Here is a 23,352-nt window from a genome sequence, read left to right on the forward strand (position 1 = left end):
CTCTCTCTGTGTCAAATAAATAAACAAAATATTTAAAAAATAAAAAAATAAACAATAACCGTACCTCAAAACCCTGCAAAAAATACTTCCCAAGTGAGCAGATGTGACCCCTCTCTGTTGCCCCTCCCTCCCTGGCCCTTCGTCACTAATGTCACCTGTGTCTTAGTCTCTGTTGCTAGCTCTCATTCACCTGGCTCCCTGGCTATGTGGTCCCCGTGGGCCTCGGTGGGGCCTCAAGCCTCGTCTTGCATTATAGTGCCTCCCACCATTGCCGACGACCAGACAGACTTCACTGTGACCAGGATGGCACCCGTGGTCCTCACGTGCCACAGCACGGGTGTCCCGGCCCCGGTCGTGTCCTGGAGCAAGGCAGGCACCCAGCTGGGGATGCGGGGGAACGGCTACCGTGTATTGCCTTCAGGTAAGTAAGGGGGAGCCATGGAGAGTGGAGACTGGGGGGATTGGGCAGAGGGGGTGAAAGCAGACCGTTGGAGCCAGGTGGGAGAGCAAGATGGAGCGTCCCGGCCTGGTTCTGCCATTCCCTGCTGTGTGACCTAGGGGAACCCTTCACCCTCTCTGGGCCTTCGTAGCCCCACGCGCGCACTCACGTGTTGATGTTCGTCCCTGGTTCCCTGATGTTAGTTGGCAGGTCGGTGCCGCTTCATGGCGGCACAAGGGAAGTAACAGCTGCGTAAGAGTTTTCATAAAGCTAGTTTGCTCTCATCAGAAGGGTTTTCCTTTACTCTGAAATTGTATTTTTCTTAATATTTTGGTGTTGGAAATTCCTTTTGTTTATGAAATCAAGATGATAGTAGATGGGTGCTTTTGAAATGTCTTTGCTTGTCAGAATTAAAAGTTGGCCACTTTATGGGGATTCTCCAAATTACATTTATTTGTTAGTTGGTGAGCTAGTGAAATCCTAAAGCCTGAGCACCACTGGCCAGATCTGCGGTTTTCAAACACTTCCGAAGCAGTAGAACCCTTTCTTCTGACAGTCGGTTACAGAGAAGCCTATCATGTAAAAGAAACTGAGGTTCTGTCTCCATCTGGGGCTGGGGTGGTCTAGGAAGGTGAAAACGGTGTTCATTGAGCACCCAAGACTAAGGAAGACAGGGCAAAGAGAGGACAGATGAAGTAGTAATCCGGGAAGGCTTCCTGGAGGAGGCAAGTTTTGAGCAGAACATGGAAAAGTAGTAGGGTGAGGGCTCGTGGAACTAGGGGTGGACCAGGGATTCTAGGCAGGGCAGTGGTAGATGCTGGAACAGCACAGCGTGAAGATTCTAGAGACCATCCTGTCTGATTCCTCGTTATACCCATAGGGAAACTGAGGCCCCAAGAGTGGAAGGGACTTGCCCACAGTTATGCTCCAGACAGGGAGCATAGGCAGGCCTCAAACCCAGGTTTTCCTGTGCTGCTTACAGATGGGCAGGGAGGCAGGTGGAGTGGCCTGCAAGAGAGATACCAGGGCGGGGGTGGGTAAGGGACATCTGTCCCCTCTCCACACCCTGTTGCCACCCACAGGTGCCCTGGAGCTCGGGCAGGCCCTCCCCATCCACAGTGGCCGCTACACCTGCACGGCCCGCAATTCTGCAGGTGTGGCCCACAAGCACATGGTCCTTACTGTGCAAGGTAAGCACCTCCTGGCAGGGGGAGAGCTAGAGGCAGGTAGGGCTGAGTAGGGAGGTGACTCCCCGATGGGATTCCTTGGGAAAAAAGAATCGGCCCACCTGAGTCCTCTGTGCTGCATTTCAGGAATCCCCTGTTCCTGTAGAGGCTCCTCTCTTGGGTGCTCGGGGGGGGGGGGGGGGAAGGGGGCACTGGTGAGAGGAGCTTGGGTGTTAAAGGAGTCCCCAGGGACCTCTGCAGCCCTGTCCCCTTGCAGCGCCCCCCGTGGTGAAGCCTCTGCCCAGTGTGGTCCGGGCACTGGTGGCAAAGGAGGTGCTGCTGCCTTGCGAGGCTTCAGGCATCCCCCGGCCAAGCATCACCTGGCAGAAGGAGGGGCTCAGCATCCCCGCCGGTGAGTCTCGTCAGCACCCGCAGGGGAAGAACAGTATGGGCCTGGGGTCCTCCCGCCTGCCCCGGTTGGGGTGGGGGTCATGGGGGGGCTCTGCAGGCCTGCTGGGAGGTCCCAGCAAGTCCATGAGTCCGCTTCACCTCAGGATGGCCTGCCCACCTGTCTGTTCCCCAGCCAGAGCTCGACAGTCTATCTGAGCACTCCGTGGCGGAGTGGGGAGGCTGGGGAGGGGCAGCCTGGCTGGGCTCTGGGGCTCTGTGCCCCCCACCCCTGTGACCACAACAAGTCACTTGCTGCCTGGTCAAACAGAATGGCCAAGTGGCCCTCCTGCCCTCCTCGGTGGTGCTGCTGCCCCAGCCACCAGCCCCCGATTTCCTCCCCGCAAATCCAGGAGCGAGTACCCAGGTCCTACCCACCGGACAGCTGCGGATTATCCATGTCAGCCCAGAGGATGCTGGGAACTATTTTTGCCTTGCCCAGAACAGCGCGGGCAGCGCTGTGGGGAAAACACGGCTGGTGGTGCAAGGTGGGCCCAGGGAAGGGGCTGAGGTGGACCCAGCGAGCTAGGGGCTTTGGCGTCCCTGCGTCCTTTCCTACTCCAGTATGCCTTGTATTCAGGAAGGAACTGAGGGAAAAGCATCTTCTCCCATGTCGTGCCCAAGGTCTGCCTTTATAAAGACAGTGACTCGGGTCCCTCTGCCTTCTCTGACCTTTCGTGAGACAGCGGTCTGGTCATCCCTCATTCGTTTTGGCTTTCCAGTAACAAAAGCCATTTCTGTCCCTTTAGCCATTGTGTGTGCATTGGAATCACCCTGTCACGGCTTCACCAAACTCCACAGTCCCCAAACTGTCCAGTCCACGGGCAGTGGCCTATGACAGAGGCGGCGGAGGCAGCAGATGGGGCTGCAGGAAGGGGCGAGGGGGACGCCGACCGCCTAGGGCCCTGGAGCGAGGCAGACACCCCTAGCCCAGCCCCTGTCCCCAAGTGACCCGCCCTCTCCCCACAGTCCCTCCCGTGATCGAGACTGGCCTCCCTGACCTGTCCACCACCGAAGGCTCCCACGCCATCTTGCCCTGCTCGGCCAGTGGCAGTCCTAAGCCCAGCATTGCCTGGGAAAAAGATGGCCAGCCCGTGTCCGGAGCCGAGGGGAAGTTCACCCTCCAGCCTTCTGGGGAGCTGCTGGTGAAAAACCTGGAGGTGAGCCCCCCACCGTATGTGTCACGAAGGGGGTTCATATTGACAACAGGAGCAGAAAACCTCCACTGAGCACCCCCTGTTTGTCATGCTCTGTGCTGAGCCCCGTGCAGCATTTAACCCCAGGAAACTGGGGAAAGGGGTGTTATAATCCCCGAGTACAGATGAAGGAACCGAGGCTCAGAGTGTATCCAGTTTTTCCAAGGCATACTGTTGCCAAGAGGCAGAACCATGATTTGACCCTGGACCTCCGTGGCTGATTGCTGAGGGAGGGAAGGAGCCCTGGATGGAGAGGGGCAGGGGCGGGGCAGGGGATGACTCTGTGTCCCCAAACTGCACTGGTTGTTCACTCTGCTCTGTCCTTGTCATGAGCCTGGGTTTGAGCCCCACCCCCACTTCCACAACAGCACTTAGATTCTGTACTTACAAACGGGCCTCTCTCCGGGTGGATGGGTGGCAGTGGGTGCACCTGCTGGGGGCTGGGGGCGGGGGGCGAGTCACAGGGTCCTCGGACCTGCCGCGCAGGGAACCAGATAGCACAGGGGCGAGTGCGCCGGCCCTGCTCCAGTGCACCACGGAACGTCTCAGGGCTTGGCTGAGTCCTCTCTACAAAAGGCTCCCAACACGGGGCCTGTCTCAGGGATGACGGGAGCACGGATGAGCGAGTGCAGGTGACGTCCCGAACAAGGGGTCCAGCACATCTGGGTGTGGTTACCACCGTGCCGTCAGGGCCTGGAGGGTTAGGGAGGCAGCAGGGAGGCGCAGCGGTGCAGCGGTGAAGCAGAGCCATTTACCGGCTGTGTGACCTTGAGCAAGCCCCTTCACCTCTCTGGGCTGCATGCTCCAAGGGAACCTGCGGGAGAAGGGGTCCCCAGGAGCTGCGGGAGGGGGCAGTGCTCAGGCTGACCCCTCCTCTGCCCACAGAGCCGGGACGCGGGGACCTACACCTGCGTGGCCGAGAACGCCGTGGGCCGCGCCCGCCGCCGCGTACACCTCAGCATCCTGGCCCTGCCCGTCTTCACCACCCTGCCTGGGGACCGAAGCCTGCGCCTCGGGGACAGGCTGTGGCTTCGCTGTGCGGCCCGGGGCAGCCCTACCCCCCGCATTGGCTGGACCATCAACGACCGGCCAGTGACGGGTCTGGGCCTCCTGGGAGAGGGTGGATGGGGACCCGGGACCCCGGGGGGAGGGCAGACTGGTGGGGAGACCCAACCTCGTGGAGAAGAAGAGGGTGTCAGGGTTCCGGGTCTCCAGACCTGGCCCCGTGCGGGAGGAGCAGAGCAAATACGTGTAGCTGTATGTGATGGGTTACATGTCAAATCTGGCAAGAGGCCACCTGCGAAAAAGACCCAACCCCAAGACCTCAGGGCTGGGAGGGAGCTTGTGTTCCTGCCCGGCACGGCTGCTCCCACTGTGGGCCCCTCGGCAAACTCCTTTCCTTGGGGGGCGGGTTCTGTCCTCCCAGCTGGTCCCCAGCTGATGTTTAGAGAAACACAGGGCTTGCACAGGGCACAGGGTATATGGTAGGTGCTCAGTAAATGTCTGCTGAATTAATGAATTGCTAAGTCCCCTCCACGGCAAAATGATATTTTCAGACACTCCTAAACCAGAGTCCAGGTGCTATGAAATGTGCTCAGAAGCTCACCTTTGCGCACCTGCGAGGAAGGCTTTGCCCGGACCCTGCCACCTCCCGGAGAGGGAGTTTGGGGGAGTGAGTCAGCCTCTCTGAGCCCAGCTTCTTCATCTCGGGATGGAGATAAGAGGGGTGCTGAGGGCAAACTGGTTTAATGCAGGAAGTGCATGTTAATAGGCCCCCAAAGGCCCACCCTCGCCCACGCAGCCAGCCCACGGTGTGGACTTGAACATGATAGAAGTCTGCTTCTTCCACTGCTTCCTCTACCGTGGCCTGTGCCTGCCGTGAACAGGTCTGACGTGGTCAAGCTCCCACCCTCAGCAAGAGACACCCGTTTTCATGTCTTTGCTAAACATCTGCTGGGTACCCCGGCCTGAGTTAAGTATTCAGGGCAGGAGGGGTCCCTGGCACCCTGGACTCAAAACCCTCTGGGGCATCTCTTTTCTACCAGAGGGGGTGTCTGAGCAGGATGGGGGCAGCACACTGCAGCGGGTGGCCGTCACCAGAGAGGACAGCGGGACCTACATCTGCTGGGCCGAGAACAGAGTGGGCCGCGTGCAGGCCGTCAGCTTTGTCCACGTGAAGGGTAGGGTGTGAGCCTGGTGGCCTTTCCTGAGACCTCCACTAAACCCGATCTGTTGGTTTTTCTAAGAAACAGACCTCCTGACCTCTGAACTAGTAACCCCCCACCCTGACTGTGCCTTAGGATCCCCTGGGGGACTTCAGAAAATGCTGAGGCCCGGGTTTCCCCTCTGACTCCGAAAACTAGCCTGTCTGGGGTAAAGCCCCAGCATCAGGATTTCGTATGTTCCCCAGATGAGTTGGCTGAAAGTAGAATGAGATCTGACCAGTTGGCAGGCGGCAGCTCCCTCAGCGGCATGGGGCCAGTATAGAAGGAGGGCGTGGGGGCCAAGGTGCCCCGGCAGAAAAATACCTGAAGCTTGCCAGCCTGCCAGTTGTCCCCCACGGCCCTGCTCAGTCAAGGGCAGCATGGTAACCCTCCATGATGCCGTGACTTAGTTTGCTTCCTTTCAGGATGGGTGGGGTGGAGCTTCGCAGAGGGGAATGAGCAGCCCAAGGCTCCAGGACACAGCTGGACCTGGTTTCAGCCTTAGGAAACCAGCAGGCCTGGACACTGACCCTGGGCATCCAAGAATGATTTAAGATTTGCATGGGTGCCTGCATGGCTCAGTCGGTTAAGCATCCGACTCTTGATTTTGGCTCAGGTCATGATCTCATGGGTTGTGGGATCGAGCCCTGTGTCAGACTCTGCACTCAGCACAGGGTCTGCTTAAGATGCTCTCTCTCTCCCTCTGCCCCTCCTCCCATTCATGCACTATAAATAAATAAATAAATAAATAAATAAATAAATAAATAAATAAAATAAAATCTTTTAAAAAAAGATTTGCATGAAGTGAGGATCGGGGAGTCTCAGTGTTACCGTGCCCAACTGATGTGTGCTAATGGCTAAGTAGTCTTTGTTTCCCAAAGTACCTGGCAGGTACTCTGCAGCTGGGACGATCCATCCATTAGAGCAAGTATTTGACACTCATAACATTGCCTTCCCTCCTGTCCCTGCCTCAGGCATCACTAATCAATTGCAGCACTATTCCCACTCCGTTTCAAATCAGTGTTCCCAGCAGTCTGTTTCACTTGACCCATGACATGGAAGTTGTCTGCCGCCCCTGATGCGTTGACTAGTCACAGCCATGCTGGGCCAGCAGGAGCCTCGGGAGATGGGTTTATGGGAGAAGCTGGGCCTAAGGGAACCTCCTTTCTGACAGTTTGTCTGATGTCACCTTGCAGAAGCCCCTGTGTTGCAAGGGGAGGCCTTCTCCTACCTGGTCGAGCCTGTGGGGAGCAGTGTCCAGCTGGACTGTGTGGTCCATGGCGCCCCGGCCCCCAACATCCGCTGGATCAAAGATGGCCTCCCGCTCCGGGGCAGCCGGCTCCGGTATCGGCTACAGAATGGCTCGCTGACCATCCGCAGGACAGAGGCAAGGCGGGACCCGGTGCCTTGGGGTGGGGACAACCCACAGCCATTTCTGAGTTCTTTAGGTTGCCACAGTCCCCTAGAGTCTACAAAGCACTTTCCTGCCCATGACCCAGATTCTCCCGGCTCCTAACTTGGGTGACCTCCAGCTAGTGACTTTTCTCTGTGCCTCAGTCACCCTAGCCATTCAGTGGGGCTAATAGTTGTTTCTACCTCATAGGTTTATAGTAAGAAATCAGTGAGATGACCCACGCCAGGTGTTTAAGAGTGCTGGCCCTTGGGTGATACCAATAAATGTTATTATTAACAACCCCATGGGGCAGAGTAGACAAGTAAGAGAGCCCCGTTTTACAGATGAAGACCCTGAGGCTCAGGCCCACGACCAGTAAGTGCCCAAGGCAGGACGCCATCCTAGCTCTCCTGACTCCTGCTCTGTGCTGTTTCCAAAGCCTTGAGCCCTGGGGAAGCCACGCCCCTTCCCTTTTGTGTCCCAAGCCCTGCGGTCGTGCAGACATCCACAGTCCCGTCCTGTCGGGCTCTTCTTAGCAACCCTTGCTTTCGCCCACTGTTATCCGAGTCTCTACCATGGGCCAGGCACTGGTAGAGACTCCTGCTTTGATGAGCATGATTTCCTGTCCAATTTTAGTGGCCGTGATCCCCGTTTTAGCGATGGGGAGATGGTGTGTACTCATATGGGGACATGGTGGTGTATTTGTAATGAGTCTGGGACAGTCCCCAGTGGAGCCGGATTTGGTCCCATCCTGATCTGACCCCCAAATCTCCACTCATAGCTGCATGCTGTGCTGCCCCCCGCAGTCCCTTGGGAGCGGCCTCCAGGATGTCACCTTCTCAGTGTAGACAGGGGCCTCAGGCTGCCCCTCAGCTCCGCTCCTGGTGGCACGGCCACTCAGAAGTGAATCTGAGCCGTGTTCGGCCTGGGCTTCCTCACTGGCCATGGCACTGGGTATCCTGTAGAAAAAACTTCCTTCTTGCTAAGCTGGGAAAACACCGTAAGCCATCTCTCTCTGGAAGGCTCACGGCACATGCCCACACAATAAAAGGACCAAGGAATCCTGCAGCCAGAAGCGGGTTGTTGTCTGACTCAGCGTTTCCCAAACTTACTTCACCACGGAACACTTTTTTCAAGGAATCCCTGGTAATGTGCCGTGGAGTGATGATACTTCGTTGTACCTGGTTTGAAAGAGGGGGATCTGAATCATGCTTTTGCAGCATGTGGCTCCACTGAGTGCAAAAAATCCATGCTCTTAGTCACCACGACCCCCACGTCCCAGGTGTGAAAGGGGCTAGATTCCCTTTGGACATCTATTGACGAGCGGCCGCGGAGGCTCTTCTGATGGACTCCGCAAGCCCCTGGCTGGTTTATGCTCTAAACTCCTATGTTTAGACGGGTCTCGCTCCCGTCCTCTGTGTCTGTGCCCCGCTGTCCGCCTCACCCTGCTCTCCTGAACAACACGTCCCCCCTTCCACACCCTCTTGCAGATGGACGACGCCGGCCAGTACCAGTGCCTCGCGGAGAATGAGATGGGCGCGGTGGAGAAAGTGGTGATCCTCGTACTGCAGAGTGAGTCTAGGCCTCCCCCCAGCCTGGGTGGGGACAGGGTGAGGTGGGCGCTGGGGGGCGGGAGCGGCTGTGCTGAGGCTGGGCCGGTGCATGCCAGGCTCCCTGGTCAGCACGGAGGCCAGAGAGGCAGGGCCAGGGCCTGGGAATTCTCTGACAAGTATGTATCGAGAGCACACAACCGAGGTCCCATGCAGTGGCTCCCCAGTTACAGAACGGGAAGCAGGGTCGGGGCTAATGAAGATCCAGGGACCCAACAGCCAGGCTGGGCGGGGGACCCATTTATTCCAATTCACAACCATCCACAAGACCATAGTGACAGCTCTCGGATTTGCCAAACAGCTGGTAGTTCACAGAGTACTGTCTGAGCCCCAAAGTAACCCTGCAAAGTCAACTAAACAGGGGTTTTTAATAAAACTTCGTAGTGACGATTCACGTACGTAGGGAGAATACATGTTACAAGGGTACAGCTCAATGGATTTTCTTTTTTAATCTTTTATTTATTTACTTACTTACTTAGAGAGAGAAGTGAGTGCAAGCAGGGAGGGGCAGAGGGAGAGGGAGAGGGAGAATCTCAAGCAGGCTCCATGCCCAGTGCAGAGACTGACATGGGGCTCGATCTCACGACCCTGAGACCATGACCTGAGCAGTTGCTTAACTGAGAGAGCCGTCCAGGCACCCCTCAATGAATTTTAATAACGTGAACCCGCCAAGTTAACCTGCACCCAGAACAAAAATAGAAAAATGGAACGCTACCAGCTTCCGGCCACTCCCTTCAATATCGTACCCCGTTTCCAGTCAATGCTGCTTGCCCCAGGTGACCCCTGTCCAGAGTTTTGCCTTTAAAAAAAAATCAACACGGGGCGCGTGGCTGGCTCAGTTGGTAGAGCATGCGACTCTTGATCTTGGGTTTGTGAGTTTGAGCCCGATGTTGGGCAGAGAGATTACTTTGAAAAAAACAGCTTCATTAAGATATATACCACAAAATTCACCCATTTGTATGGTGGAATATTATTCACACGTAAAAAAGAAGGAACTCTGACACCTGCTACAACATGGATGAAACTTGAGGACGTCAAGTGAAATAAGCAATCACCAAAACACAAGCACCGTATGACTCCGATTAGATGAGCTATCCAGATTTGTCAGAGTCACAGAAACAGAAAGCAGATGGGGGGACACTGGGGGCACGTGGGCGAATGGATTTAGAGTCTCGGTTTTGCAAGACGAGAGGGTCCTGGAGGTGGATGGCGGTGGGGTTGCCCAACAGCGTGAGTGGGTTCCACTACTCAACACCACACTTCAAAATGGTTACGATGGTAAACTTTATCTGTTCTCCACCCCTCTTTTTAAAAATTAAAAATCCACCCATTCTAAGCCTGCAGTTAGCGATTCTTAGTAAACTTATAACATTGTCCATCCATCGCCACGGACGTTTCTTATCACTCCAAGAAGCTCCCTCTGCCCGTCTGCTCCCACCCCAGCCCCAGGGAACCGCCAGTCTGCCTTCTGGCTCTGTGGGCGTACCTTTCTGGAAACCTCATCTAAGTGGCATCGTGTGTATTCTTCGGTTCTGAGTTCTTTCGCTCATCAGTGTGTTCGAAGTTCGTCCATAGTATGGCACGTATCGGAGCTTCCTCCCGTTTTATTGCTGGACAGTATCCATTCCCCGGTTACTAGACATTCAGCTGGTCCCTGATTTGGGGCTGTTAGGAATAATGCTGCTGTGAACATCGGCACGCAAGTCTTCGTGCGGGCACGTGTCCTCCTTTGTCTTGGGTAGACTCCTACGGGTGCATTGCTCAGTATAGCTAACTTTTCAGGAAACCACCAAACTGGCTGTAGTATTTTGCTTTCCTGCCATCAGTGTATGAGGCTTCGGGCTCTCTACGTTCTTGCCAACGTTTTGTTGTCTGCCTCTTTTATTCAGTCATCCCGCAGGTGCAGACTAGTATCTCACTGTGGTTTTAATTTGCATCCCTCTAATAACTAATGACACTAAGCATCTGTGTGTGTGTGTGTGTGTGTGTGTGTGTGTGGCCCATTCACATGTCTTCTTTGAGTAAATGTTTTTCATAGTCTTGCTCATTTTACAGTTGGGTTGTTTGTCTCACGAATGAGTTCTGAGAGTCTTTATGTCGTCTGGGTTAAGAGTCTTTTAGCAGATACGTGATTTACAGATATTTCCCTCCAATCTGTGGCTTGTCTCTGCATTTTCCTATCGGTGCCTTGGAAAAGCAAAAGCGTTAAAATTCGACGAAGTCCAAATTCACCGATTTTGTATTTTATAGACTGTGTGTTTGGTATTGTATCTTAAACGATCTTTGTCTAGCCGAAGGTCACATTCTCTCCTATAATGTTGACAGTTTTCATTTTTACATATGGAAGTCTGTGATTCACTTTGAGTTAATTTTTGTGTGAAATAAGGGTCTAAATTCTTTTTTTTTCTTTCCTTTTTTTTTTTTTTTTGCATATGGGTATTCAATGGCTCTGTACCATTTGCTTAAATCTTAGTTTCCTCAGTGATGTTTTATAGTTCATGGGTCTTATGCCTCTTTTGTTGATTACTAAGTATTTTATTATTTTTGATGCTACTGTGAATGGAATTATTATTGGTTTGATTTTTGGATTTTGCATGGCTAATACAAAAATCCAGTTGAGGCAAGGCTGAGTAGAAGTGGAGAGAGCAGACAGCCTCGCCTTGTTCCCAGCTGTGGACGGGGAGCGTTCATTCTTCCACTGTTGAGTATAACGGCAGCTGTGGGGTTTTGCAGGTACTTTTTATCGGGGGAAGAAGTTTTATTTGATATGTAGTTTGTTGAGCGTTTTTGTCATGGACTGCGGGGGCGGGGGGTTCTGGTTCCAGACAAGATGGCGTAGATGCCCTTCTCCCTATTCCTCCTGCTGCGTGCGGCTGAACACCTTGGGTGTTACGTAGAAGACAAACATTGACTCTGAAAGATAGAGAAAAGAAGGATTGACTAAGGAAGGATCTTGGGACCTGTGGAGTGACATGGCAATGGATTCCCTCGTTTCTCTTTTTGCCTTGTGTATCCTGGACAGGATGCTTGAGAAGCCAGCAACCTGCGACTGCCAAGGGGCCCTCCTCACGCACACGTACAAAAATCCCCGACAAAAGCCTGCTCTCTCTTGCGAAAGGGCCAGGAAAGGAACAGCATAGCAAGCTGGAAAGCTTTCCGATAATGACCACCCTAGTCCAGCCAAACACCACGAGAAAAACTGCAGCCACACCCCAAGGCCCATCAACGAAGACCAAGTGGGTGGGGAGCTTACACTTCCACCCTTGCCCTCTATCCCCAGCACCCCTGTGCCCGTCCTGGGGGGTGGCATCAGGGGAGGCCAAGTGAGGGGCAATAGCAGGTGTTCCCCCCACCCTGGCCAGGGTGACGTCAGCAGAGAGAAGTGGGAACCCTGAACTCCCATGTCTGCTCGGGAGTAGGGGAGCACCCCTCCTGTCCTGGGGTGCCCACGGAGGCCAGTTAGGGAAGCTGGATCTCCGCCCTCACCTGGCAGCAATGAGGCAGCACCTCCCTTCCCTTGGCAATGGCAGAGGAGGCCTGCTAGGAAGTAAGAACCGGGGCGTGTCATGCTCCAGGTGTTCGGGTCGCAGCTGAAACTGACTCGTCTTGTCAATAACAAGGCAGCTCTCAACCTGAATGAGAAGAGCTGATCCACAGACAGCGACAGCCGCTGGAATAATCTGCCACGGATCTTAAAATAAGCGTCGTTAAGAATGCCTGGCCAAACAACTGGAAACATGCTTGAAACACGACAGCACAAACAGGAGCTACGGAAAAACCAAAGGGGAGTTGTAGGACTTAACCGATAAAATGAAAACCTCAGTGGGCAGTGTAACAGCAGTATGAAGAGGACAGAGGAAGGAATTAGTGGTTTTGAAGACGTAGCAATAGAATTTACCTAATCTGAACAACAGAGAGAAAACAGACTCAAAAAAAAAAAAAAAAAAAACAAGGAGCAGAGCCACAGACACGAGTGGGACGAAGCCAGGATCTGACAGGATGACATCAGGGTCCCAGAGGGAAAGGAGAAAGGGTTGAGAAGTATTTAAAGAAATGAGAGCTGGAATTTTGCAAACTTTCACTAAAGGCATACGCCTACAGATTCAAGAAGCTGAGCAAAACTCAAACAGGATAAACCCAAGGAAATTCTGCCCCAGACACATCACCCTCAAGCTTGCTGAAAATTAAGGGCAAAGAAACTAAGGCTCCATCCTCCATCGATGCACCTGCGTGTGGCCGTGGAGTGATTCAGAGTTCCGGCAGTCTGGGAGTGGCCTTGGCTTTGACTCTTCCTGTGCCCCCCGCCCCATCCACCCCCAGATCCCCGCGCAGGTGCTCCTGGTCCGCGGAAGCCAGGGATGTGTGGAGAGCCGGTCTGGCCTTTCCAGGGCTCCCTCATTTCCAGGCTCTTCTCATTAAGCTTCCAGATGGTCCCCTGGTTTCCTCAGGCCAGTAGAGGTGCCAGGTCCCCACTTGCTTCCGGCCAGTTCTCCCCCCCACCCCTGACAGCACCCCGGTCTCTCAGAATACGCATGCATCCTCACCGGCAAATCAAGCCAGTCCCTTGGAATAGCAAGAGCTGGGGGTTTCACAGCCAGCCCCGCTGCAGCAAAACCCCCAGGACGACCACAGTGGAGTGGGGGTGGGAGATGGGAGCAGCCCCAGGCCACACCCCTCCACCGTTCTCGCCCAAAGTTCTAGAAGCTTCTCACGGATAAATGATGCTCAGTTTGTTGTTTGCCTTTCATGGACTTCTAGAGCCCTGAAATAGTTGGTTTGGATAATTTTGTCAAGTTTTCTATTTGATTGTTGGGGGAGCGGACTTGCTGGCCTCTTCACACAGCGATGGCCAGTGTCATGCTCCTGCTTGTTTCTGACCTTTATTTAAATGAAGCCATATCGTATGTGCTCTTGTGTCAGGCTTTCTGGGCACAACACCGTGTGCGAGATCGCACGTGGAAGGCGTTCATCCATTCTCGTTGCTGTATGGTTGGCTGCAAGCGGACACACCACAGTTTGCCTATGGCTCTGCACTTCCGGGCGGTTAGGAACGGCGCTGCTTCCGTATTCTCACGCATGCCGTTGGTGGACACGCATGCACGTTTCTGTTAGGGTATCGACCCAGGAGTGGCTGGGTCAGAGAGCAGGCATACGTTCCACTTTAGGAGATCCTGGCTGATAAGTGGCTCCCAGTGATATGACCGTGTCCCCGTCTCCGGGACCTGTGAATGTGATCTTATTTGGAAAAAGGATCTCTGCAGACATGATTAAGTTAAGGATCTTAAGAGGAGGAGATTATCTTGGATTGTTTTGGTGGAACCTAAATGCTATCATAAGTGCTTTTATAACAGAGGCATATATCTCGTATATGGGGGAAGAAGAGGAGGAGAATGGGGAAGAAGAGGAGGAGGAGGGGAGGAAGAGGAAAAGGAGGGTGAGGATGTGGAGGGGAAGGAGAAGAGGAGGAAGAGGCGAGAAAGAGGAGGGGGCAGGAAAAAGAGGAAGAGGAGGAGGGAGAGGAGGAGGGGGGAGAAAGAAGAGGCGGAAGGGAGGAAGAAGAGGAGGAAGAGGAGGAGGGAGAGGAGGAGGGGGGAGAAAGAAGAGGTGGAAGGGAGGAAGAAGAGGAGGAGGGAGAGGAGGAGGGGGGAGAAAGAAGAGGTGGAAGGGAGGAAGAAGAGGAGGGGAGAAACGGGAGGAAGGGGAGGGGAACATGGACGCAGAGACTAGGGGGACGCAGCCTCAAGCCAGGGAACGCTAGAAGCCAACAGAGGCTGGAAGAGGCAAGAAACGGATTCTGTCCTTCAGCCTCTGGAGGAAGAAGGACGCCTTGACGTTACCCCGTGAAACAGCTGGTTTGGGACTCCCAGCCTCCAGGGCTGTGAGAGAGAGGACCGTTGCTGCTTAAGCCACCGAGTCTGTGGCCTTTTGCTACGGCAACCATGGGAACGGGTGCCCTGGCTGGCCCTTCTCCACGTGGCTGTACCTGCTTGCACCCGTACCCTCAGTGTGTGTGAGCTCGCCTTACCCCCGTCCTCACCAGCGCTGGGCGTGTGCTGCCTTTTCCTCCCAGCCGCGCTGGAGGGTCTGTGGGAGTGAGTGCACAGGGTTTGCCGTCTTTCAGATGAGGAGACTGAGGGTCAGGGAGCCACTTAGTGAGCCTCACCCACAGCAGGTGACGGGGGCCCCAGTCTCCCATCAACGTGGTGCCAAGTAGAGGCACCAGGTTGGAAGACCTCCCTGTAATAGACCCAAACAGTGGAACACCAAGTAGGCCTAGGAACGAGTATTTCATGGCATGGAAAGGCAGCTTAGGATTTATTATGGGGTGAAGAAGGAGGCAAGCAAGCAAGCGGCTAGGAGCAATAGGGTCGTTTTCTGGGAAACAGTGTCTCGAAGGAAATTCTGCCAGAACCGTAACTGGATGTGACAGTCACTTGTGATTCTATTGTCCCCTTTCTACCGCTGCATTTTCTAATCTGTTTGAATGAACAAACATATACAAATAATAGAACATTCCCTAAACCACCCGGGCCTCCCACAGGTGCCCCAGTGTTCCGGGTGGAGCCCCAGGACGTGACCGTGAGATCCGGGGAGGACGTGGCCCTGCAGTGCCAGGCCTCGGGAGAGCCCGTGCCCACGGTGGAGTGGCTGCGAGCGGGCGAGCCCTTGCGGGCCAGTCGGCGGCTCCAGACCCTGCCTGACGGGAGCCTGTGGCTGCAGCAAGTGGAGGCCGGGGACGCGGGCACGTACGAGTGCGTCGCTCAGAACCTCCTGGGCTCCGCCACGGCCCGGGCAGTCCTGGCCGTGAGAGGTATGGGGCGTCCCCGCTCAGACCATGGTGGACAGAGGCGGGATCTCCTGCTCAGTGGGGGATTTGTGTGTTGCTTATGGGGGATGTGGCCCCCCACCCTGCCGGCTCCCTGACTCTTCTCTTTGCGTAGAGTCACAAACTTGGGAGGAACCAGCCGGCAGGGACTTAGGGGTCATCTTCTCTATCCTGCCCTTTACAGTTGGGGAAACTGAGGTTCCAAGAGGCTAAGTGTTGGCCACTCATACTGGACGGGAACCCCCTGGCCATTCCGGCTTACCTGGCACAGACATGGGTCCTCTTTGGGGACATTCCACAGTTCTGTGAAATAGGCAGCATAAAACAAGGACATCCGTGGTGCCCCCTCTGGGGGTTGCTTTGTTAAGTCTGTGAATTAGGCCGTGGTGGGGAAGCAGTGATTGATGCCGCTTCCTGGCATTAGACGCACCTGCCACGTCACGCCTCCCTGTTCAGCTCCCTTCTGCCTTGGGCCAGACCAAACTTCAAAACAGAGAAAAGGACTAGCCTGAGAAACCACAGTAAAATGACTCAGACTGCATAATGGAAAGTCTCCGAATATTGCTTCTGAACGTCATTTCTGTGTCTCTGTAGCAAATACTCCCTATCTGTGGCTTTGCGTTTCTGTCCCCGGCCCTGGCGGCCGTCTCTCATCTGTCACCACACACACGGTCAGATTACTTCTCCACGTCTCCGTAGAACACCTTTCCAGGCAGCACGTCTGGACTAATAGGACTTGGGGCTTGACACTCTGCCCCTTGCAAAGCTACTCGAAACCCATTGAGCCAACCCACAGCGGGACCCTTTCTGGCCCCTGGTCTCCTCATCTCCTGCAGACAGGGCTCCAGCACCACGCAGCTCTGGAAACCCCGTGGTTCTCTGACACCCGGCCACAGGTGCTGCCCCAGGGGGCAGCTTTAGGTCTGAGCAGACCCCCGTTTATTTCAGAGCCTGGCCCCCGTCCTTCTCCTCTCCTGTTGGGAAGCCCCCACCCCAGACCACAGAGCCTTGCACATGGCTTCTGGAGGAGTCTCCCCGGGCTGCCGCAGCAAAGTTTCACAGCCTGGCGGCTTCAGAGAGATGTAGGTGTCTCTCAGTTCTGGAGCCCAGAAACCTCAGATCAGGGTGTGGCGGGGTTGGTTCCCTGGGATCTGTGATAGAGAATCTGTCCCATGCCCCGACCCCTGCTGGTTTGCGGGCAAACTCTGGCTTTCCTTGGCTCATAGAAGTATCACCCACAGCTCTGCCTACGAGTTCCCTACAGGTTTCTCCCCGGAATCTACCCGCCTCTAAATTTCCCCGTCACATAAGGACACCAGTTATTAAGTTAGGGCCCACCCTAATGACCTTATGTTAACTGACCCCCTCTGTACAGACCCGGTCTTCAGTAAGGTCACACCCTCGCGTCTGGGGACTAGGACCCCCACACATCTTTTAAAGAGCACATCATTTCAGTTACCACAGCCTCCTTACTTTTTAAATGGAAACAACCATGTTTAAAGTCTCCTACATGCTAATTAGAGGAAGGCCAGGTACGTTAGAAACGAATCTACAGGGGCGCCTGGGTAGCGCAGTCGTTAGGCATCTGCCTTCGGCTCAGGGCGTGATCCCGGCGTTCCGGAATCGAGTCCACATCGGGCTCCTCCACTGGGAGCCTGCTCCTTCCTCTCCCACTCCCCCTCCTTGTGTTCCCTCTCTCGCTGGCTGTCTATCTCTGTCAAAAATAAAAAATAAAAAAGAAACGAATCTACAAAGAAAGAATGAATTAGCAACTTTCTCATCTCCTTCAATGACCAGAAATAGCTATCTGGGCCATTACTTGGGGTATATCCCTCTACACTTTTTTCCCCGAATGTAAAGAGAGGCGCTTTTTCTTTTTTATAAATGAGGATGAATGTATAGGTCGCCCCTACCTGTTTGGACAACATCCCATGGCAGTAAACCCAGCCTGTGTCTTCAGCGGTTTCATATTCCACTGGGACACTTTCCCAACTTACCTGCTGTTGGCTTTGTTAAATAAGCAGCAGGTTTAGGGTTTGGTTTGGTTTGGTTTTTTCCAGTTTCCCCTCTGAAAAGGACACTGTGGTGTGTGTCTTTGTGTGTTCGTCTGGGTAGGTCTCTAGGATAAGCCCAGGGGGGCATGGCTAGGTAAACTGTGTTCAGGGGTTCTGAGGCTCTCTCACCATGAACACTGTCTTCTCTTCCTCATTTCCCGTCAGCCTGGGCGGCCCCTCCAGGCCTCATGGGAGGCAAGAGGCTGCCCAGTCACCCCATGTCTGAGAAAGTTGACAGTGGCTTGTCATCCCCAGCCTCCAATTTCTTGTCGCCTTTGAAAGATGCCAGGCCACGTTGCTGCCTTGTTCTCTGCACTCAACTTCTTCCTCTTCCCCTTATTAAGAGGCCAGGGGTAGGTTCATGGGCTGCTCCTCTGTCCCTCCCATAAACCCCAGAGCTGCACATTATTGGTGAGAGACATCCCAGATGGGCATCAAATCTCATCAAACCCCAGCTCTGGGCTGCAGGAAACGGCGCTGCTTCCTGGAATCCAAAATGAACGAGCCCCCTGGTTTACTCATTTAGGACCTGGCAGTTGAGTGTTTTATGTTATCTTTTCGACAGATCATGGGCAATTGGTTGTTAATTTCCCCAGAGAGCCAGCGAGCGAAGAGGCAGGCTAGCTTCTGTCTCTCGGCCCCCCCAGAATGCCATCTGTGCCGAGGAGACAGCTGGCCCATCAGCCAGAGGAAGCACTCTCTGATTAGTGCTGGAGCGCACCTGCTTGCAGACCGCCCGGCTGCTGTTGGAAATGCAGCTGCAGGGCGGCTGGAGCCAGGGCCATGGAAGGAGGGAAGGATGTTCGGGTGGCAGCATTCAGGTCCTGGCCTGGTGCCCTGGCTCAGAGGAGCATGCCAGCCCCTCCATCACGAGCTCTCGGCATTTTAGAACCCGACAGGTCTTTGGCACATCGGTGGTCCCACCTCCTCACTTTATAGATAAGCCAACTCAAGGGTGTCTTGGGGGGCCTGACCTGCCCAGATTTCCAGGAAGGTGACAGCAGAGCCAGAATTAGAAGCCAGCACCATGCCAGTGCAGGGCGCCTCTTAAAAGCCTCACCCCCACCCCCCGAGCCAAGATCCCCTGGGCAATGAGTCCATCACCCACGAGCTGTGTGGCCTTGGGCAAATCACTTCCCCTTGCTGAGCCTCAGTTACTCCTCTGCGAAGTGGGTAACAGTACCTGCTTCCTCTGAGGGCATAGAGGTGGATAACGTCACTCTTCTCTGCCCTCCTCACAGGGGAGCCCCGCGGGAGCCGGGGCAGCATGTCCGGGGTGATCAATGGCCAGGAATTTAGCAGGGCCACCCTCAACACCAGCGTGCAACAGGAGGCACGCTCTGGGGTCACCACCATCCAGAGCCGCATCAGCCATATCCCTGCGAGTGTGGGTAAGTGGGGTTCAGAGCCTCTCCTGCGCCCGTGTTCTGAGGCTGGCTGAAGGCTGGAGGAAATCTGACTGCCCCTAAGACCCGAGTCCAAGCCAAAGTGGATTTAGGTGCCGGCCACTTTCTCCCCACCCCCACTACCTCCCAAAAAGACAATAAAAATCAGACAGAGACAGTGTGAAATAATCAGGATACGTGAGTGCAGTCAGACAATGATTTTTGAGATCACTGATGGCCAAGTGAGGATTTGCTCCCGCTGTTAAGAGCTGATAGGAAAGGAAGGATTAAGGGGTATGGCCTGGAGGGGGCAGAATGGGGAAATTGAGGACAATAAAATTAGCTAGAAGCCCCAGAGCACCAAGGAATGTCCACTTTCAAACAGAGTCATACTAGCGTGCCCTAGCAGATGGAATGTTCTGGAGTGATGTTGCAGACCCTGCTGTCTCGCCCCTCGCAGGGCACCCTGAGGGTCCAGAGCAGGGAGAGGGCAATGCCAAAGCACCTCCAGAGCTGCCCTTGACCTCAGGCCTGTGTGAACAGCGTGGGGTCAGGGAGTTCCGGCTGGGGGGCACTCCGGGCTGGCTGGCAGCAGGGAGCGAGTAGAGAGAGAGGCTGCCCAGATGCGGCTGCTTCTTCCAGCTGCCCAAGCAGGAGCCATGGAGAAGAGGCCAGGAGGGCCAGCGTCCATGCGGGGCAAACTGGGTCCTTCCACACCTCTTTTCTGAGTCAGCCACTTCACTAGAAGCTCAGCCATCCCTCACCCCAAGCGAGTGGGGTTTCCCCATCCCCGGGCTGCGGCACCCCCTGCCCAGTGAGAAGGGCTGGGCATCACGTGAAGGTCTGGGAATCCATGTCCAGAGTGATTTTTTTACCCCGTTTTCAAAGTCAATGGCCTTCCTCCCCCAGGCTCTTCTGGAAGGCGTCTGTAGGTTAGGAGACTTGGTTGATTTTCAGCTTGGTCCAGCACCCGTGTCCCAGGCTCGATGGTGACCCCATCACCCTTCCGATTTGTTGAACTGAGTTCAATACCAACCAGTTACATGCCTTTCTTTGTATACATGGATTCGGTTCCTTTTCACAACCTCTCCACAAACTGGATTATTTGCCCTCCCCCTTCCCGGGTTCTGATCCAGTAACTGGCCCAGGTGATCGCAGGGCTGAGCCTGGGCAGGGAGGGAAGGGACTGAGCCCTCCTGGGGCAACAGGGAGCTACAGAGGGATCTTGAGCAGGAGAGTGGTGGCCCTCAGGACCCGGCCCTGACCCAGCCTCCACGCCCGCCCTGTGCAGGGCCTCTGATGCGGGTCCTCGTGGTCACCATCGCCCCCATCTACTGGGCCCTGGCTGGAGAGAGTGGGGACGCCTTGAACGGCCACTCTCTGACGGCTGGCAGCTTCCTGCAGAAGTCGCACGTGGAGTTTGCCACAGGTGAGCGGGGGTCTTCTCCCAGGGAGGCCGGGTGGGGCTGAGGCCTGAGCCCAGGGCCTCTCCCCCATGGTGACTCCAGGCTGGGCGGGGATGGATTGCAGGGGAGCTGCTCACGATGACCCAGGAGGCCCGGGGCCTGGATCCCGAGGGTCTCCTGCTCCTTGATGTGGTGGTCAGTGGCGGCGTCCCCGAGAGCCTGGCTGACGCAGATCTTCAAGTGCAGGTGGGGGCCGCCCCCAAGGGGCGCAGATGGGGGCAGGGGAGAGCATGGGATGTGTTGCCCCAAGCATCCCCTCCTGACACCCCAGCAGGGGCTGGGGTGTGGCCTGGCCCAGACTCAGCCCTGTGGGAGGATACCCTGGGTCCAGCCTCTCCGGTGTCTTCCCCATTTCATACATAAGAATGCCAAAGGGAAGACCCGCTCAAGGGTGCCCACCTGGCTGGAGGAGGAGGTGAAAGGCCCACCAGCCCTCCGCCTCCAGCATCCCTGGCTCCTTGAATGGGGGCCTGCAGTTCCCATCCCTTGGAAGTTGAAATCTGGGACATTATCTGTCTCCCTTTTCCCCCTCCTCCTCCTCCTCCTCTTCCTATTCCTTCCTCTTCCCCCTCCTCCTCCTCCTCCTCCAGGACTTCGAGGAGCGCTATGTACAGATGGGGCCTGGCCGTCTCTTTGTGGGCTCCACACAGCACTTCCTGCAGGACAGCCTTCCCACGTTCCTGCGTTGTAACCACAGCATCCAGTACAGCGCAGCCCGGGGCCTCCAACCCCAGCTGGTGCAGCACTTGCAGGCCTCGGCTATCAGCTCGGCCTTCGACCCCGAGGCCGAGGCCCTGCACTTCCAGCTTACCACAGCCCTGCGAGCTGGTGAGGCCCCCGTCCTTTGTCTCCACTCCCCACTGCCCCAGCTAGACACCTACCAGGGGCCCCCAATGCACGTGGCTGAAAGCCAAGGGGACGCCCCCCCCTCCTGCACACACGGACCATGGACCAGAAACTTGGGACGGGGACAGCTCACCTCCTTGTCCACTCACCTCCAGCATGTCCTTGCTCCCGTCCAACCGTCCACACCCCCAGGCGGGACACAGCTCTTCAGGCCACTCTTGTTCAAACCCTCCAGAGGCTTTTCCCCGGCCCCATGGTGAAGGTCCAAGCCCACCCCCCATCAGGCTGCTCTTCAAGACTCCAGCCATAGGCCACCCTCTGCTCAAGGGCCCCTGCAGCAGAGGCCCCACCCAGGCCGCCAGGAGCCCCAGCTGGAACCCCTAGACGCCCACATGAGCACACTGTCTATATTCAACCAGGGGATGCTGAAGATACACCCGGTACCAATATTTGAGGTCCCAACTTGTTTGTAACATTGAACATGGGACAGTGGTGAGGGCACAGCTTTGGGGTCAGGCAGACCCTGGTTCAAACCCAGCCACACCATTTCCCAGCTGTAGGACCTTGGCAGCAATGCCCTGGCCCTCTCTGAGCCTCAGTGTTCCCACCTGTAAAATGGGCATAGTATCCCCGGCCTTGTAGGGTATCAGGAGTAGCACTGTTTTCACTGAAACCCTCACCTGGCCCCCAGTGATTGCTTTTGCAAACATGCTGTCCTGACAATAATTTCGGGAGTCTGGGCTCCTGTCTCCAGACCACAGTCTGCCCCGCCCCCCGCGCTTGCTGCTGCATCAGATGCTATCATTCACCCATTCTGCACAGCCCCTCCCCCACACACAGCCAGGGGCCACGTCCACTCCTCTGGATTCTCAGGAGTGCTCGTTTGCACGCATGGACAGCCTGTTTTGTACTTTTCTGTAATGATCTCTCCTGTGTCTGCCAGCTTTACAGTCTGGCCAGCCCACCATGAGCCCCCCACCCCACGTGGCCTGACCCACAGCCAGTGCCTCCAACAGGCCTGGGCTGGGAATGGGCTCTCAGAGGGCTCCCTTCAACCCTCTCCCCCCCTCCCCCTCTTCCTCCTCCCCCCCTCCTCATACTCTCCCCTCCTCCCTCCTCCCTCCTCCTCCTCCTCCTCCTCCTCCTCCTCCCTTCTCATTGACCCCCTTTTCCTCCTCCTCCTCCTCCTCCTCCTCCTTCTCCTCCCCTTCTCCTCTCCTTCTCCTCTCCTCCCCTCTCCTCCTCCTCCTTCCCTCTTCTCCTCCTCCTTCCCTCTCCTCCTCCTCCCTCCCCTTTTCCTCCTCCCTCCCCTCCTTCTCCTCTCCTCCCCTCTCCTCCTCCCTCCCCTCTTCCTCCTCCTCTCCCCTCTTCTACCCCTCCCCCCTCCCCCCACCCCGTCTCCTCCTCCTCCAGGACTTCAAGGAGCACTGCATGCAGGTGGGTCTGCCTGTCTCTTTGTGGCCTTCTGTCTCCAGACCACAGTCTGCCCCGCACCCCCGCGCTTGCTGCTGCATCAGATGCTATCATTCACCCATTCTGCACAGCCCCTCCCCCACACACAGCCAGGGGCCACGTCCACTCCTCTGGATTCTCAGTAGTGCGCGTTTGCACGCACGGACAGCCTGTTTTGTTCTTTTCTGTAATGATCTCTCCTGTGTCTGCCAGCTTTACAGTCTGGCCAGCCCATTGTGAGCCCCCCCTCCATGGCCTGACCCACGGCCAGTGCCTCCAACAGGCCTGGGCTGGGAATGGGCTCCAGGGCGGGCTGGGCATCAGCCTGGCCAGGCTGGCAGGAGGGAGCTACGGCCAAGGCTGCTGTCTGTCCTTGGGCACCTTGGCCGCCATGCCCTGGCATCCTTCAACCTATCCCTTTGCCTTGCAGGAGAGAATGAAGTTGGCTGCCCAGAGGGCTTTGAGCTAGATGCCCAGGGAGAGTTTTGTGTGGGTGAGTGCCTTCCCCGCCCCCTGGCATGGACGGTTGGGGGGGGGGGGGCTCTGCCTGGGAGGGACAATGTGTCCTGGCCAGCTGGCAGGAGGGCCTGTGAGTGCAGACTGCCAGAGCTCTGTCCCCCCACCCCCCACTCCCCAGACAGGGACGAATGTTCAGAGGGTCCCAACCCCTGTTCTCACTCCTGCCACAATGCACCTGGTCGCTTCTCCTGCTCCTGTCCGGCAGGCTTTGCCCTGGCCAGGGACGACAGGAACTGCAGAGGTGAGTGGGCCCGGGGGCAGAAGCTCTCCTTGGAGTTGGGCTGGGTGTGTGCGGGGCATTCTGGAGCCAGGAACCCGGCCCGGACACACCTCAGGACACGGCCTGTTC

At 55.9% G+C, this 23,352-nt stretch overlaps 1 protein-coding gene across 4 annotated transcripts in view; it reads left to right on the plus strand.

Annotated features, from left to right (window-relative positions):
* The window catches only part of HMCN2 (hemicentin 2), a 149,405-nt gene that overhangs the window by 119,812 nt on the left and 6,241 nt on the right, over positions 1 to 23,352 (plus strand). For 3 of the 4 annotated variants that reach the window (XM_057313385.1, XM_048223413.2, XM_057313387.1), the window contains 16 exons: positions 257 to 421; positions 1,522 to 1,629; positions 1,883 to 2,017; positions 2,406 to 2,540; positions 3,022 to 3,212; positions 4,134 to 4,347; positions 5,294 to 5,428; positions 6,649 to 6,839; positions 8,336 to 8,417; positions 14,997 to 15,266; positions 18,577 to 18,726; positions 20,012 to 20,149; positions 20,251 to 20,372; positions 20,777 to 21,014; positions 22,915 to 22,977; positions 23,122 to 23,244. In XM_057313385.1, the coding sequence (XP_057169368.1) occupies positions 257 to 421; positions 1,522 to 1,629; positions 1,883 to 2,017; positions 2,406 to 2,540; positions 3,022 to 3,212; positions 4,134 to 4,347; positions 5,294 to 5,428; positions 6,649 to 6,839; positions 8,336 to 8,417; positions 14,997 to 15,266; positions 18,577 to 18,726; positions 20,012 to 20,149; positions 20,251 to 20,372; positions 20,777 to 21,014; positions 22,915 to 22,977; positions 23,122 to 23,244 (2,460 nt within the window). The remainder of the gene's footprint in view (positions 1 to 256; positions 422 to 1,521; positions 1,630 to 1,882; positions 2,018 to 2,405; positions 2,541 to 3,021; positions 3,213 to 4,133; positions 4,348 to 5,293; positions 5,429 to 6,648; positions 6,840 to 8,335; positions 8,418 to 14,996; positions 15,267 to 18,576; positions 18,727 to 20,011; positions 20,150 to 20,250; positions 20,373 to 20,776; positions 21,015 to 22,914; positions 22,978 to 23,121; positions 23,245 to 23,352) is intronic. The other variant, XM_057313386.1, reaches the window with a different exon arrangement.

This window comes from Ursus arctos, unplaced genomic scaffold, assembly GCF_023065955.2.
Source record: "Ursus arctos isolate Adak ecotype North America unplaced genomic scaffold, UrsArc2.0 scaffold_18, whole genome shotgun sequence".
Lineage (NCBI taxonomy): Eukaryota > Metazoa > Chordata > Mammalia > Carnivora > Ursidae > Ursus > Ursus arctos.